Source organism: Trachypithecus francoisi, unplaced genomic scaffold, assembly GCF_009764315.1.
Source record: "Trachypithecus francoisi isolate TF-2019V2 unplaced genomic scaffold, Tfra_2.0 Lachesis_group5, whole genome shotgun sequence".
In the NCBI taxonomy this organism is placed as follows: domain Eukaryota; kingdom Metazoa; phylum Chordata; class Mammalia; order Primates; family Cercopithecidae; genus Trachypithecus; species Trachypithecus francoisi.
The window spans coordinates 77,177,479-77,195,508 of record NW_022681470.1 but is presented as its reverse complement, the minus strand read 5'-3'; the positions used below and the strand labels follow the sequence as shown (position 1 = coordinate 77,195,508).

At 38.5% G+C, this 18,030-nt stretch overlaps 1 protein-coding gene across 1 annotated transcript in view; it reads left to right on the top strand.

Moving 5' to 3' along the window:
• The window catches only part of EPRS1 (glutamyl-prolyl-tRNA synthetase 1), a 91,752-nt gene that overhangs the window by 71,437 nt on the left and 2,285 nt on the right, over nt 1-18,030 (top strand). The window contains exons 26-30 of the mRNA XM_033200754.1: nt 323-478; nt 950-1,147; nt 2,182-2,355; nt 7,543-7,703; nt 8,814-8,892. Of these exons, the coding sequence (XP_033056645.1) occupies nt 323-478; nt 950-1,147; nt 2,182-2,355; nt 7,543-7,703; nt 8,814-8,892 (768 nt within the window). The remainder of the gene's footprint in view (nt 1-322; nt 479-949; nt 1,148-2,181; nt 2,356-7,542; nt 7,704-8,813; nt 8,893-18,030) is intronic.

Genomic DNA, 18,030 nt, shown 5'->3' with positions numbered 1-18,030 from the left:
CTTCTGGGCTTTAATGTGTATAAAAAGTTATTTTTCAGGAAATTTTCATTTTGATATTGTGTATCTTTCGTAACATTTATTTTCTCTTATATTCTAAACTTATATATACATTTTAAAAAGTTATTTGACTTCTTTTTACATTGCTTCGTTGAGTATCTTTCTTAATAAATTCACACTGGCTGCTTTAACCTTTTCATAAAAAGAGGTTTTTATTGTTCGTATTTCTTTTCCCACACAATTAGTCTTAAGTAGTGCAGTTTTATAGATCTTAATGAATAAATGTACCCTAAATTTGAACACATTTACATTTAAAATGTTACAGGTCTTGCAGATACTTGACTTATATGCTCAGGTATATGAAGAACTCCTGGCAATTCCTGTTGTAAGAGGAAGAAAGACGGAAAAGGAAAAATTTGCAGGAGGAGACTATACAACTACAGTAGAAGCATTTATATCTGCTAGTGGAAGAGCTATCCAGGTATCAAACTGCCACATAGGATTCGTAAGTCACTGTAAGCACAGTCCATGGACAGATCCAATAATTTCTTCTGTCATCACGGAAGTAGACTCTTTTAAAAAATAAATGTTTAGTGTACTTTAGTATGATAATTTCAAGCAAATCTATCCCATTCCTCTGTCTCCATGGTTCATTAAGTCATGATACATATCCTGAATTACTACTAAAATATGATTTCCTTTTTAACTGTTGTAGGTAAAATTACTGCTATAAAAGGAGCTACCCAGAGCAAAATACTTGTAAATAGTATTTTTTGACTAATCTTAATCTCTTGTTATGGTAATTATGCTTATAATTAAAAATTTTATTTAATGTAAAAAAAGGGAGAAAAGACAAGTCTAGTGCCATTTTTAAAGCATGTGATCTTAATAGTAATAATTTTCAAGGGCGTAATAGTTTATTAAAAATAAAGCTTATCTTTCTCTACTTTAGGGAGGAACATCACATCATTTAGGGCAGAATTTTTCCAAAATGTTTGAAATCGTTTTTGAAGATCCAAAGACACCAGGAGAGAAGCAATTTGCCTATCAGAACTCCTGGGGCCTGACGACTCGAACTATTGGTGTTATGACCATGGTTCATGGAGACAACATGGGTTTAGTATTACCACCCCGTGTAGCATGTGTTCAGGTAAGGAAAATATTCCTGTTTATCATTCATTTGATAAAATACAAGCCATATTTACTAAAGGAAATTTGAAAGGATGATTTCTGAATATCATTCAGGCAGATTTCTCTGATAATAAAAACAATGTGGAATGCAATCTGGACCCTAGTGTTTTGTAACTGTGTGTATCATTTACATTATTTATTGTCTCTTACTGTTTTAATTTTTAAGCTACTTATATAAACATTTTTAGAAGTCATTTTTTAAAAACGGTTTATAGGCCGGGCGCGGTGGCTCAAGCCTGTAATCCCAGCACTTTGGGAGGCCGAGACGGGCGGATCACGAGGTTAGGAGATCGAGACCATCCTGGCTAACACGGTGAAACCCCGTCTCTACTAAAAAATACAAAAAAAAATTAGCCGGGCGAGGTGGCGGGCGCCTGTAGTCCCAGCTACTTGGGAGGCTGAGGCAGGAGAATGGCGTGAACCCGGGAGGCGGAGCTTGCAGTGAGCTGAGATCTGGCCACAGCACTCCAGCCTGGGCGGCAGAGCGAGACTCCGTCTCAAAAAAAAAAAATAAATAAAGATAAAAAAATAAATAAAAAATAAATAAAAACGGTTTATAATATGTTAAATGAGCTGGGCATGCAGGCTCACATCTGTAATCCCAGCACTGTGGGAGGCCAAGGCGGGCAGATTGCTTGAGCCCAGGAGTTTGAGACTAAGCCTCGGCAACATTGGAAAATCCAGTCTACAAAATATTAGCCAGGTGTGGTGGCATGCACTGATAGTCCCAGCTACTTGGGAGGTTGGGGTAAAAATATATATGTGTGTGTGTGTGTGTGTGTGTGTAAAATAGATTAAATGAAATATAGTAGGTCAGCTGAAAATGCATTTAGATGGGTAAGTGATTTGCAGGTAATTAGTAGACATTATATATGGATTAGAAATCACACAGCTGATTTGTGTTAATAATAATAGCCACTAGTAGGTTTCGACTTCTGAGAGCCTCTGTATCTGTTTCTTTGCGTAAATTTGGGACATTGTGCTGAATTCTAGGTGGTGATTATTCCGTGTGGCATTACCAATGCACTTTCTGAAGAAGACAAAGAAGCGCTGATTGCAAAATGCAATGATTATCGAAGGCGGTTACTCAGTGTTAGCATCCGCGTTAGAGCTGATTTACGAGATAATTATTCTCCAGGTTGGAAATTCAATCACTGGGAGCTCAAGGTAAATTCCTCAGTTGTATCTTTTACCCTCAACATCTGCAATTTGAGTTTAGATTTTCCTTTGCATGTTTTTGTAAAACTTCAGGTTTCTCATTACTTTCTTCTATTTTGATAGTGGGGGCTTTTTTTCTTCTTCACTTAAACTATTGAGCACTGACACAGTTCATAGCTTTGTAATAGTGATACCTAAATTTAAAATAGTTTTGGTGGAAGCTTATTTTTATGATGTTAGAATAAAAATGATCTTGAGCCCTTGTTTATGATTTCCCTCACGTAGCTGGTATACTAAAATGTTTATGCCAGGAGTTCATATAATAAATAAGTTATTTACATAGACCACCGGAATAACGGTGCATGAACATCACTTAGCTGTCTTTGTTATAGCTAATAGTGAAACATCCGAGATTAATTTTGTTCTTGAGTTTTCACACCAAGTGTTTCATACCAGTTTGTTGATTTTTATTTTGTTTATTAAAGCCAGTCTACATTCTGCTTTATTGTTTGTAATATAACTTTCATTTATTGCACATTGTCATTAATAGATTGTGCCCTTAATTCTGTTTTATAAACTTCTGGGATTTAACAATTTTTCTTATGCTGAAAGAGGGAATCTTACTGGATCTAGAAATTAGGAATCGAGACTATATAAACTGATATTATAGGCGATGGGATGAGAGAATGTATTGAGATTGCAGCTGCAAGCTTTCAAACTATGGAGGCTCAGCAATATTGGGATTATTAAGTATTTATACATCTAGGGTTCTCAAAGTTGCTAATATTTATCATTTTGTTTGTTTCAAATGGCCCCTGAGGTAAATTTCCTTTGCCAAGGAATGGTAATTATAATGATAATTGTTTCTCTTTTATGTAATATACCAACTTCTTTACATGCTCTTTTAAACATGAATTTTTTTCCATGTCATTTCCTTTTTAATTGCACTCTTTTTTGCTTACTTATAGCTATTGTGTGATGCCAGTAGCATTTTCTCTAAACTAATTTCTACTTAACCTGGGCTATAAAATGTTAAAGGAGAAATTTATTGCTGGCTACTAGCGGGATTAAAAAAGAAAAAACCATCCACATTCATTCCTGAATTCTTCTTTGTACCCTTTCCTCTTTTATTCATTTCTCATCCTTAAACTGACTTGGCTTTGTCTTTGTCACTCTTCTTTTAGTACCCTAGTGAGCCTATACTGTGTTGGGGAGGTATTCTTAGTATGAGTTGGGTGTGCTACAGCTTCATTGTCTGTATTCCTCAGGAAAGAAAATAAAGCACCTAAGTTCTAAACTTGATGCCTCAAGTTAAAGAATATTGAGAAAAAGAGTTCACTATCTAGTGGAAGGTATTAGTGGAACGTATTAGATTAATGCCATTTTAGTTCCATTTAGTCAAATAATTTCTAAGAAAAAATATTTTAGGAGCTCTGGATTTGTATTTCTTTGACAGCGATTGACCAAAGTGTGTGAGCGATGTATACGCACATTTTGAAACTTACTCAGATTAGTAAATGAGCTATAATATGGTTTGATTGTGAGGCCAGAAACCAGCAACTCCTGTAATTCTTTGGTACCCCTTCCTATATTATGAAAATATAAAGGGGAAAATAATCTGAGTGAATTAACTACTTTTCTTTTTACTATGTGGAAAGAGTAAGATAATTTTGTGTTGCTGTTGAAGCAAAACACAAATCTTTTACAGTTAAATTTGTAACTAGTTTTAGAAAAAAACTATCAACAAAATATTTGCCTCCTCCATGATTTGGCTTCAGATTACCTTTCCAACTTTCACTTTTCATTATCCCCTTTCATATGCCCTTTTCTTCACAGACAGCCTGTTTTTTCCACCTCTGTGTCTTTGCTTGTGCTATTTCTTCTACCTGGGTTGTAAATTTTTTTTTATCATGCAACAGTCACAAACTTACAATAAAGCAAGTCCAATACAAATAATTAATTTTTCCTGCTTGAATCATTTGAAAATAAGATGCTAACCTGATGCTCCATCACCCTACAAATATACTCTCCTACATAATCACAGCACAACCAACATAGTACAACCAACATATTCTCCTACATAATACAACACAAGTCGGTATAGTAATGTTCATACATTACTATAGTCTAATTCTAGACCCTCAATTCAGCTTTCAGGAGCTGTCTGACTAGTGTTTCTTTATAGCAGAAGGACCTAGTTCAGAACTATGTTGTATGTAGTTATTATGTATCTTTAGTCTCTTTCAGTCTGCAATCATTTCTCAGGTTTTCATTGATTATCGTGATCTTGACACAGCACATTTCTTATTAGCCTTTCTATTAGCTAATTCATATTTTATGGATCCATGGTTTCTAGTATTAAGCACTGGGTTACAGAATCTGTTACTAACGTTTTTTGTTTTGATGCTCAAAATGTCTCCGGTTTGACCGTTATGATCCCTTAAAGCTGGCTTTTGTGTCCTTTTGACATTCTCCATCATTCTTTAAGCACGTCCTTGCTGCTTGGCACAATATGTTATAGGCTTATCTTGTACTTTTTCTACCCTGGCCCAGGAATTTGCCATATCTCTTAGAAGCTCTGGTTCTTTTGAGTGGAGAATGGTGTTTAGTGCTGGGTTTGCTCATTGCTTTTGAGCTATCACTTCTCCCAGGCCTTCTCAGTAGATGGAGCTACTGAATATGTATATGTATGTAGATGTCCATACACACATACAGATACGTGTACACTTTTACCACCACATTTCCATGTCTATTTATATATGTTGAAAACCAAGAGTTTATACTCTAAATTCCAATAAAAAACCACAGGGTGAACCTGGCGCGGTGGCGCATGCCTATAATCCCAGCACCTTGGGAGGCTGAGGCAGGTGGATCACCTGAGGTCAGGATTTCGCCACCAGCCTGTCCAACATGGTGAAACCCCGTCTCTACTAAAAATACAAAAATTAGCTGGGCTTGGTTGCAGCTACCTATAGTCCCAGCTACTCAGGAGGCCGAGGCAGGAGAATCGCTTGTACCTGGGAGGCGGAGGTTGCAGTGAGCCCAGATTGCACCATTGCACTCCTGCCTGGGCGACAAGAGAGAAGCTCCGTCTCAGGAAAAACAACAACAACAACAACAACAAAAACCACCACAGGATGCATTCTAGTTTTTCTCCGTTTTGTGCTCGTAATTCCCTTTTCTGACAATGAGAAACCTAGCTCTAATTATCCTTAGTACATGAATTTATTAGATTAGTCACCCTGTATGCCACCAATCTCTCATTGCCATTGCCACCCACTCCTCTGTATGAATGAGCTCCTTATCCCTCGTGTGCTCTGTCACTGTATACAAGGTTGTTCTCATGCGCAGATGCTCTCTCGCCTGACTCAGGCTCAGACACCCTGCTGTGGGCTACCAATGCTCTCTGCTTTTTCAGTGTAGGGTCCAGTCCTATTGCATTTTGCTGTCATGTCCTTTTAGTTTTCTTTAATCAGAAGTAGTTCCTCAGACTTTCATTGTCATTTATGACATAGGCATTTTTGTTACTATAGGTCACTTATTTTATAGAATGTTCTTTAATTCTGATGAATAATTTCCTTATTAATTTTTATCTTCTCCAGTAACTTTTCTTCTCTCTTCCAGCTGACAAATACTCTCTCACTGCTGACTTTCTGTATTAGTTTTTGTTGTTTATATGTGTGCCTTATTTACTCTACAAAGCATGAAGCTTCTTGAGGACAAGATGTATTTCTTATTCATCTTTTAAATCTCATTGCACTTAGCACTGTATCTTACAAATGCATGTAATACATCCAGTATAATATATTGGATAAATAAACTAAAGCAATAAAATAATGTAATATTTAGCATACAACGGTTTGTTCCATTGTGTCTTTTTGTTTGTTTGTTTGTTTTTAATCTCATTTTGTAAAATAAGTCTTCCCTAGAGGTAAATAAGGACTTCTAGAGTAATATTTAAAATTTTTCCTATGGCATTTTTTGGGTGTACCACCCGGCATCTAAATTGTACATGGAAGCACCTAACTTAGGAAAATCCCATTAATTTTAGAGGATTATTCATTCAAAAAAATTACTTAAAATCTACTATTTATCAAATAAGGTTCTGGGCCTGAAAAATGTGGTGTTTCCCTAATCCTTAAGGATTTTAATCCCCTTACAGGATACACATTCACAAGATTGAACATTCCCAAGTCTTAAACTTGCATATAGTCCATGCTTAAGTTGCTTTGGAAAAACCAAAGAGTATAGGGGAGTGGTTCTTAAACTGGAGTCCTAGGACCAGCAGTGTCGGCATCACTTGGAAACTTGTTAGAAATATAAACTCTTGGCCAAGTATGGTGGCTCACATCTATAATCCCAGCAATTTGGGAGGCTAAGGCGGGCAGATCACTTGAGGTCAGGTGTTCAACACCAGCCTGGTCAACATGGTGAAACCTCGTGTCTACTAAAAATACAAAAATTAGCCAGGCATGGTGGTAGGTGCCTGTAATCCCAGCTACTCAGGAGACTGAGGCATGAGAATCAATTGATCTTGGGAGCAGAGGTTATAGGGAACCAAGATCATGCCACTGCACTCTAGTGTAGTCAACAGAGTGAGACTCTGTCTTCAAACAAACAAAAAAATTCTCAGGTCCCATCCCCAACCTATTCTAATAAAAGGCTCTGGAGGCGGACCCTGAAATCTGGGCATTAACAATCCTTCTAGGTGATCATAATGCGTGCTAAAGATAGAGTATCCAGAATGAGGACTTTTCAACCAGAGAATACCACCGTGTCAGGAATGAGTCAAAAATGTGTCATGGTACTGATCCCCCTCAGTGGCTTGTAGCCTCAAAAAGTGTTTGTTTAACCCCATTCCTGTGCAAGTACGTTTTCTGGATGCTATTTTGTAAGAAAAGTTGGGAATGCTGATCTAGAAACTACTCTCTCTGTTTCTCCATGAAGAACTTCCTTAGCTCAGAACCACTAGGGCAGTAGATTTTTTGTGTTAGGTTTATACCTTCTTACTAGAGTAGGTTTTTATAGTATCTCAGCAGTATTACCTGTTTTTTTGTGTTTTTTTTTTTCTTGTTTTTTGGCTTTGCCTTTCTTTTTTGGGATTTTATAATTTGTTGTAGATAGGCCATGAATTACATCTGTATATTCAACTGGAGACATTCATATATCATTTTAACTGCCTTTTTTATCTTATAGGGAGTTCCCATTAGACTTGAAGTAGGGCCACGTGATATGAAGAGCTGTCAGTTTGTAGCTGTCAGACGAGATACTGGAGAAAAGCTGACAGTTGCTGAAAATGAGGCAGAGACTAAACTCCAAGCTATTTTGGAAGACATCCATGTCACCCTTTTCACAAGGTAGTTTCTTAAAATTGCTTATGTCTCTCTCTCTCCAAATCTTCCACCACCTTTGAGATCTTTACCAAGGAATTTTTGGGGTTGTCCTGGTTGGAAGCATTTGTTCTCTCCCTCTGAACCCTCATGCTACTTAATTCACTACTCTCTGGGTTTTTAACTTGTATTATGGTTATTTTCCTAAGTGCCATCTGCTTCCTACTAGGTTTGCAACAATGAAGTTTCTGTCCCCCGCACTTACTTGGCTTAATTTAGATCTAGGCTTTTATGAGATGTAAATTCAAGGGCTTCAGGTATTGACTGTCATCTGCTGGGTACACATTGGCAGCACCTGGGAAGCTTTAGTAACTACCAGTGCCTTCCTAGAGATACTAATTTAATTGGACTGGAGAGGACCTGGAAACTATACTGTTAAAAGCTCCCCCAGGGGATTATACTATAGCCAAGACTGAGAACCTCCTGACTAGGATTGGGAATGAGGGATAGAGGAAGGCCTTAGGGCCACCCTCACCTATGGAGAGAGTCTTTTAGAATCACAGATCTCAAGGCAGTCAAGGCAGAGGCACCAGAAGATTAGTGGCTTAGCGTGGCACCCTGTTTTCTTTCTCTGCCTACCTGGAGCAGAAAGCAGAGAGGAAGGCCCATTACCACTGGGGATAGAGGTGCAGTTTGGGAGAGGGTAATGCCTGCATCTTATATGAGGGCACTTATATATTGATGTAAGATATATATTTATATATCTTTTATATATATTTCCTCTGAATCTGGAAATATTTAAGACCAGGGAGGTTTAAAAAATAACACAGACTCCCATAGGTAATGTGTTAATGCCAGGAAAAGAATGTCGGTCATTAGAGATTTAACAGCAGTAACAAAAGTTATGATCACCTGTTGTGTGCTTAACAAATTTCCCATGCATTTAAGGCTCACAGTAGTGCAATGATAAGGTAACTCTGATATACTGATGGTCACTGTGAGTGACAGACTTGAGATTCAAATTGAGTCCTTCTGAATTCCAGCTTATCTTTTCATTAAATTATGCTTATGTGTTTCATAAAACTTTGTCATATTTGTGAGAACAATTATGTTTTGTTTTCTAATTTTGTTTGGTAGGGCTTCTGAAGACCTTAAGACTCATATGGTTGTGGCTAATACAATGGAAGACTTTCAGAAGATACTAGATTCTGGAAAGGTCAGAGACTTCTGAAAACTTTTCAGTATAAAAATATTTCAGTAAACTGTATTTTAAGACTCATTGAATTTATGCATGGCATTAATACCTTTTAAAGCCAATCACATAAAAAGATAGTACATTACTCAACATTTATATATATGTATAAATATATAATCTATATAGTCTTTGTTTTATATTTATATGTCATATATAAATATAATGTGTGTGTGTGTGTGTATATATATATAGTCTGTTTTCTACTGGCTTTTCTAAAGCATTACAACATTATACCATTTTGGGGTAATACTTGTGAACTGATTATGTAAGTTTTTTTCCCATGTTTGATATGCTGCTTTCTAAAGAACATTGATTCTGTATGTCTCCTTATTTCTTCATTATTGAAAATCTCTGTTATTTCAGTTTCTTGTAAGTTCCTAAAGTAACCATTGTTCTAGCTTTAAAGCTGTCATATGCGGCTGCCTAAAGCAAGGTGAAAAGTCAGTTTCTTTCCATTCCCTGACTGTACATACTCAACTCTCAATTGATTGAACTTTCTGAATAATGAGAAGAAAAGTGTTGCTTATTCTAAGCCTGTTTTTCATAATGAGGGGCTATCTGGCTCCTTAGAACTCCATAGACTTTCCTAATTAGGTAGTTAATGGCTCTTTTAAGATTTAATTGGTTTTATAGATTGGGTATATGCAGTTGTTTCGAGCTGAAACTTTAAATTTTCATAAAGAAGAATTTCAGTTTTGCAAAGTTATTTAATTATTGGAATGAATCACTTATGGTCCTTAGTATTCTGGTATACATGTTTGAATACAACCAATCCTGTGTCCTCAGGTTACAAGTGAGAAAACCATGGGCCAGTGTCTAAATGAATACCCCAAACTATACAGAATTTAGATCCCTCTTCTGACTAGGTTTAAAGCATTTTTCTCTGTATCTTTTTCTATGTTTTAAATCCATGCTGAGAAGGAGCATGAATTTATGTAAAGCTTTAATTTTTATGGTCATAACGTATTAGTATGTCTCTTATTTCTTAAACTGGGAAAATTAATCTCTGGCTTTCATTTTACTATTCTGTAAAATGAGTACAAAATAGATATCAAAATCCTCTTTAGATCTATAATTCTTCAATATTTAGCCTTCTGTCCTTATTGGGTTATTGCTTTATTGCTTTTGTAATTTTTTTCACCTTTCTGGGTTCTGTAATTTTTCACTTGACTCAAACTTCCTTTTTTTTTTTTTTTTTTTTTTTTGTTATGGGGTCTTGCTTTGTTGCCCAGACTGGTGTACAGTGGTGTAAGATCTTGGCTTACTGCAACCTCCACCTCCCGAGTTCAAGCGATTTCCTGCCTCAACCTTCCGCGTGACTGGGATTTCAGGCGCCCGCCATGACACCCAGCTAATTTTTGTATTTTTTGTATTTTTAGTAGAGATGGGGTTTTGCCATTTTGGTCAGGCTGGTCTTGAACTCTGACCTCAAGTGACCCATCTGCCTTGGCCCCCCCAAAGTGCTGGGATTACAGGCATGAGCCACCGCGCCTGGCCTCAAACTTCCTACTTTTAATAGAAGGCTAGACAGTGGGTAGCCATCTGTAGCACTGTGTTTTTTCTTTCACTCTAATTTATGATTTTTTTGTTCTATTATTGAATTTAAAATTTTCCTTTATTGTAGAAATACTGTAGTCATGTTTGAGCAGTCTATTAAAGACATTGCATAAGAGTTAATAAATCAATAGAGTAACTATCAGTTAAAACATTGCTTTCAAAGAAATGAATGCCAGCAGGTATTGCTGGAATCATATCTTTTATTCTAATATTGGGTAAGTTACTGTAGAGATTTCAATAACTATTCTCAAGTAGAACCTGTGGTATTTTAGCTCTATGTCCAAAGAACACAGGGACCAGAAAACAAATTTTTGTTTCTTTTATTCAGTAGGCAGTTCCATCCCCATTTTCACCTTATGTTGGTCAGCTTAGTAGATGTATTGATTGACCATCAAGCAACCTTTGAGGTTGTTGTAAATAAAATTGTATCTACTAGGAGGGGAGAAGGAAGACGAGATCTTTGGAATTTAAATGTAGGGGAAAGTTTGGATCTTTCTACTTTTCTTTATTGGTATAAATGAAAAATTATATCTGATGTTACTAGGACTTGATTTTAGTACATTTTTCCAAGGGAGAATCTTAATTCAATGAAAAATAAATGCTATGTGTATATAATATTTATTGTTTACTACTGCCATCCCTTACTAATCTCTTGTATTTGTGATTTTTGAGTATTGCCATTTCTTGTTATTGACATTTTCTAAGGAATTTGAGATATTACATATTACAAAAGGTTGTGTCTTTTTTATTCTTTTTTATTAATCCGTTTTTTTTTTTTTTTTTTGAGACGAGGTCTCATTATGTTGGCTGGGCTGGACTCCCAACTCCTGAGCTGAAGTGATTCTCTCGTGTTAGCCTCTGGAGTAGCTAGGACTACAGTCATGCACCATCACACTGACTGTGTCTACGTTTGTTTGTTTGTTTGTTTTTTCTTTTTATTATTATTATTATACATTAAGTTCTAGGGTACATGTGCATAACGTGCAGGTTTGTTACATATGTATAGTTGTGCCATGTTGGTGTGCTGCACCCATTAACTCGTCAGCACCCATCAACTCGTCATTTACATCAGGTATAACTCCCAATGCAATCCCTCCCCCCTCCCCCCTCCCCATGATAGGCCCCAGTGTGTGATGTTCCCCTACCCGAGTCCAAGTGATCTCATTGTTCAGTTCCCACCTATGAGTGAGAACATGCGGTGTTTGGTTTTCTGTTCTTGAGATAGTTTGCTGAGAATGATGGTTTCCAGCTGCATCCATGTCCCTACAAAGGACACAAACTCATCCTTTTTTATGGCTGCATAGTATTCCATGGTGTATATGTGCCACATTTTCTTAATCCAGTCTGTCACAGATGGACATTTAGGTTGATTCCAAGTCTTTGATCTTATGAATAGTGCCGCAATAAACGTACGTGTGCATGTGTCTTTATAGCAGCATGGCTTATAATCCTTTGGGTATATACCCAGTAATGGGATGGCTGGGTCATATGGTACTTCTAGTTCTAGATCCTTGAGGAATCGCCATACTGTTTTCCGTAATGGTTGAACTAGTTTACAATCCCACCAACCGTGGAAAAGTGTTCCTATTTCTCCACACATTCTCCAGCACCTGTTGTTTCCTGACTTTTTAATGATTGCCATTCTAACTGGTGTGAGATGGTATCTCATTGTGGTTTTGATTTGCATTTCTCTGACGGCCAGTGATGATGAGCATTTTTCCATGTGTCTGTTGGCTGTATGAATGTCATCTTTTGAGAAATGTCTGTTCATATCCTTTGCCCACTTTTTGATCTGGTTGTTTTTTTTTTCTTGTAAATTTGAGTTCTTTGTAGGTTCTGGATATTAGCCCTTTGTCAGATGAGTAGATTGCAAAAATGTTCTCCCATTCTGTAGGTTGCCTCTTCACTCTGATGGTAGTTTCTTTTGCTGTGCAGAAGCTCTTTAGTTTAATTAGATCCCATTTGTCAATTTTGGCTTTTGCTGCCGTTGCTTTTGGTGTTTTAGACATGAAGTCCTTGCCCATGCCTATGTCCTGAATGGTATTACCCAGGTTTTCTTCTAGGGTTTTTTATGGTATTAGGTGTAACATTTAAGTCTCTAATCCATCTTGAATTAATTTTCGTATAAGGAGTAAGGAAAGGATCCAGTTTCAGCTTTCTACTTATGGCTAGCCAATTTTCCCAGCACCATTTATTAAACAGGGAATCCTTTCCCCATTTCTTGTTTCTCTCAGGTTTGTCAAAGATCAGATGGCTGTAGATGTGTGGTATTATTTCTGAGGACTCTGTTCTGTTCCATTGGTCTATATCTCTGTTTTGGTACCAGTACCATGCTGTTTTGGTTACTGTAGCCTTGTAGTATAGTTTGAAGTCAGGTAGCGTGATGCCTCCAGCTTTGTTCTTTTGACTTAGGTTTGTCTTGGCAATGCGGGCTCTTTTTTGGTTCCATATGAACTTTAAAGCAGTTTTTTCCAATTCTGTGAAGAAACTTGTTGGTAGCTTGATGGGGATGGCATTGAATCTATAAATTACCTTGGGCAGTATGGCCATTTTCACTATATTGATTCTTCCTATCCATGAGCATGGTATGTTCTTCCATTTGTTTGTGTCCTCTTTTATTTCACTGAGTAGTGATTTGTAGTTCTCCTTGAAGAGGTCCTTTACATCCCTTGTAAGTTGGATTCCTAGGTATTTGATTCTCTTTGAAGCAATTGTGAATGGAAGTTCATTCATGATTTGGCTGTCTGATTGTTTGTTACTGGTGTATAAGAATGCTTGTGATTTTTGCACATTAATTTTGTATCCTGAGACTTTGCTGAAGTTGCTTATCAGCTTCAGGAGATTTTGGGCTGAGACAGTGGGATTTTCTGAATACACAATTATGTCATCTGCAAACAGGGACAATTTGACTTCTTCTTTTCCTAACTGAATACCCTTTATTTCTTTCTCTTGTCTGATTGCCCTAGCCAGAACTTCCAACACTATGTTGAATAGGAGTGGTGAGAGGGCATCCCTGTCTTGTGCCAGTTTTCAAAGGGAATTTTTCCAGTTTTTGCCCATTCAGTATGATATTGGCTATGGGTTTGTCATAAATAGCTCTTATTATTTTGAGATACGTTCCATCAATACCGAATTTATTGAGCATTTTTAGCATGAAGGGCTGTTGAATTTTGTCAAAAGCCTTTTCTGCATCTATTGAGATAATCATGTGGTTCTTGTCTTTGGTTCTGTTTATATGCTGGATTACGTGTATTGATTTGCGAATGTTGAACCAGCCTTGCATCCCAGGGATGAAGCCCACTTGATCATGGTGGAGAAGCTTTTTGATGTGCTGCTGAATCCGGTTTGCCAGTATTTTATTGAGGATTTTTGCAGCGATGTTCATCAGGGATATTGGTCTAAAATTCTCTTTTTTTGTTGTGTCTCTGCCAGGCTTTGGTATCAGGATGATGTTGGCCTCATAAAATGAGTTAGGGAGGATTCCCTCTTTTTCTATTGATTGAAATAGTTTCAGAAGGAATGGTACCAGCTCCTCCTTGTACCTCTGGTAGAATTCAGCTGTGAATCCATCTGGTCCTGGACTTTTTTGGTTGGTAGGCTATTAATTATTGCCTCAATTTCAGAGCCTGCTATTGGTCTATTCAGGGATTCAGCTTCTTCCTGGTTTAGTCTTGGGAGAGTGTAAGTGTCCAGGAACTTATCCATTTCTTCTAGATTTTCTAGTTGATTTGCGTAGAGGTGTTTATAGTGTTCTCTGATGGTAGTTTGTATTTCTGTGGGGTCGGTAGTGATATCCCCTTTATCATTTTTTATTGCGTCTATTTGATTCTTCTCTCTTCTTTATTAGTCTTGCTAGTGGTCTATGAATTTTGTTGATCTTTTCAAAAAACCAACTCCTGGATTCATTGATTCTTTGGAGGGTTTTTTGTGTCTCTATCTCCTTCAGTTCTGCTCTGATCTTAGTTATTTCTTGCCTTCTGCTAGCTTTTGAATGTGTTTGCTCTTGCTTCTCTAGTTCTTTTAATTGTGATGTTAGAGTGTCAATTTTAGATCTCTCCTGTTTTCTCTTGTGGGCATTTGGTGCTATAAATTTCTCTCTACACATTACTTTAAATGTGTCCCAGAGATTCTGGTATGTTGTAAATTTGTTCTCATTGGTTTCAAAGAACATCTTTATTTCTGCCTTCATTTTGTTATGTACCCAGTAGTCATTCAGGAGCAGGTTATTCAGTTTCCATGTAGTTGAGCGGTTTTGATTGAGTTTCTTAGTCCTGAGTTCTAGTTTGATTGCACTGTGGTCTGAGAGACAGTTTGTTATAATTTCTGTTCTTGTACATTTGCTGAGGGGTGCTTTACTTCCAATTATGTGGTCAATTTTGGAGTAAGTGTGATGTGGTCCTGAGAAGAATGTATATTCTGTTGATTTGGGGTGGAGAGTTCTGTAGATGTCTATTAAGTCTGCTTGCTGCAGAGATGAGTTCAATTCCTGGATATCCTTGTTAACTTTCTGTCTCGTTGATCTGTCTAATAATGTTGACAGTGGGGTGTTAAAGTCTCCCATTATTATTGTATGGGAGTCTAAGTCTCTTTGTAGGTCTCTAAGGACTTGCTTTGTGAATCTGGGTGCTCCTGTATTGGGCGCATATATATTTAGGATAGTTAGCTCTTCCTGTTGAATTGATTGCTTTACCATTGTGTAATGGCCTTCTTTGTCTCTTTTGATCTTTGATGGTTTAAAGTCTGTTTTATCAGAGACTAGGATTGCAACCCCTGCTTTTTTTTTGTTCTCCATTTGCTTGGTAGATCTTCTACCATGCCTTTATTTTGAGCCTATGTGTGTCTCTGCACATGAGATGGGCCTCCTGAATACAGCAAACTGATGGGTCTTGACTCTTGATCCAGTTTGCCAGTCTGTGTCTTTTAATTGGACCATTTAGTCCATTTACATTTAAGGTTAATATTGTTATGTGTGAACTTGATCCTGCCATTATGATATTAACTGATTATTTTGCTCGTTAGTTGAGGCAGTTTCTTTGTAGTCTCGATGGTCTTTACATTTTGGCATGTTTTTTCAATGGCTGGTACCAGTTGTTCCTTTCCATGTTTAGTGCTTCCTTCAGGGCCTCTTGTAAGGCAGGCCTCGTGGTGACAAAATCTCTAGCATTTGCTTATCTGTAAAGGATTTTATTTCTCCTTCACTTATGGAACTTAGTTTGGCTGGATATGAAATTCTGGGTTGAAAATTCTTTTCTTTAAGAATGTTGAATATTGGCCCCCAGTCTCTTCTGGCTTGTAGAGTTTCTGCCAAGAGATCTGCTGTTAGTCTGATGGGCTTCCCTTTATGGGTAACCCGACCTTTCTCTCTGGCTGCCCTTAAGATTTTTTCCTTCATTTCAACTTTGGTGAATCTGACAATTATGTGTCTTGGAGTTGCTCTTCTTGAGGAGTATCTTTGTGGCGTTCTCTGTATTTCCTGAATTTGAATGTTGGCCTGCCCTACTAGGTTGGGGAAGTTCTCCTGGATGATATCCTGAAGAGTGTTTTCCAACTTGGTTCCATTTTCCCCCTCACCTTCAGGCACCCCAATCAGACGTAGATTTGGTCTTTTTACGTAATTCCATACTTCTTGCAGGCTTTGTTCATTTCTTTTTCTTCTTTTTTCTTTAGATTTCTCTTCTCGCTTCATTTCATTCATTTGATCCTCAGTTGCTGATACTCTTTTTTTCCAGTTGATCGAGTCGGTTACTGAAGCTTGTGCGTTTGTCACGTATTTCTCGTGTCATGGTTTTCATCTCTGTCAGTTCGTTTATGGCCTTCTCTGCATTAATTATTCTAGTTATCAATTCTTCCACTCTTTTTTCAAGATTTTTAGTTTCTTTGCGCTGGGTACGTAATTCCTCCTTTAGCTCTGAGAAGTTTGATGGACTGAGGCCTTCTTCTCTCATCTCATCAAAGTCATTCTCCGTCCGGCCCGTTCCTGGCGATGAGCTGTGCTCCTTTGCAGGAGGAGATGCGCTCTTATGTTTTGAATTTCCAGCTTTTCTGCCCTGCTTTTTCCCCATCTTTGTGGTTTTATTTGCCTCTGGTCTTTTATGATGGTGACGTACTGATGGGGTTTTGGTGTGGGTGTCCTTCCTGTGTGTTAGTTTTCCTTCTAACAGTCAGGATCCTCAGCTGTAGGTCTGTTGGAGATTGCTTGAGGTCCACTCCAGACCGTTTGCCTGAGTATCAGCAGCAGAGGCTGCAGAAGATAGAATATTGCTGAACAGCGAGTGTACCTGTCTGATTCCTGCTTTGGAAGTTTCCTCTCAGGGGTGTACTCCACCGTGTGAGGTGTGGGGTGTCGGTCTGCCCCTAGTGGAGGATGTCTTCCAGTTAGGCTACTCAGGGGTTAGGGACCCACTTGAGCAGGCAGTCTGTCCGATCTCAGATCTCAACCTCCGTGTTGGGAGATCCACTGCTCTCTTCAAAGCTGTCAGACAGAGTCGTTTGCTTCTGCAGAGGTTTCTGCTGCTTTTGTTGTTGTTGTTGTTGTTGTTGTTGTTTAGCTGTGCCCTGTCCCCAGAGGTGGAGTCTACAGAGACAGGCAGACCTCTTTGAGCTGTTGTGAGCTCCACCCAGTTCCAGCTTCCCAGCGGCTTTGTTTACCTACTTAAGCCTCAGCAATGATGTGCGCCCCTCCCCCAGCCTAGCTGCTGCGTTGCCATTAGATTGCAGACTGCTGTGCTAGTAATCAGGGAGGCTCCGTGTGGTTGGGACCTTCCCGGCCAGGTGTGGGATATAATCTCCTGGTGTGCCCGTTTGCTAAGACCCTTGGTAAAGCACAGTATTGGGGTGGGAGTTACCTGATTTTCCCGGTGTTGTGTGTCTCAGTTCCCCTGGCTAGGAAAAGGGATTCCCTTCCCCTTTGCGCTTCACAGGTGAGGTGATGCCTCGCCCTGCTTCAGCTCTCGCTGGTCGGACTGCAGCAGCTGACCAGCACCGATTGTCCGGCACTCCCTAGTGAGATGAACCCAGTACCTCAGTTGAAAATGCAGAAATCACCTGTCTTCTGTGTCGCTCACACTGGGAGCTGGAGACTGGAGCTGTTCCTATTCGGCCATCTTGCTCCACCCCCGTCTATGTTTCTTTGTTATGTTTATGTTTTGAGATGGAGTCTCGCTCTGTCACCCAGGCTGCTCTCAGCATGATCTCAGCTCACTGCAACCTCTGCCTCCTAGGTTCAAGCGATTCTCCTGCCTCAGCCTCCCAAGCAGCTGGGACTACAGGCATGTGCCACCACGCCCAGCTAATTTCTGTATTTTTAGTAAAGACAAGGTTTCACCATATTGGCCAGGCTGGTCTCGAACTCCTGACCACAGGCAATCTGACCTCTGGCAATACACCCACCTCGGCCTCCCAAAGTGCTGGGATTACAGGCGTGAGCCACTGCACCAGGCCTTGTTTGGTCTTTTTAAAAAGCCAGGCACTGTGTGAAAATTTACCACCTCTTTATTGTGTTAACCCAGATTATCAAAAAGACAGTTCATCAACTTTGGGAAT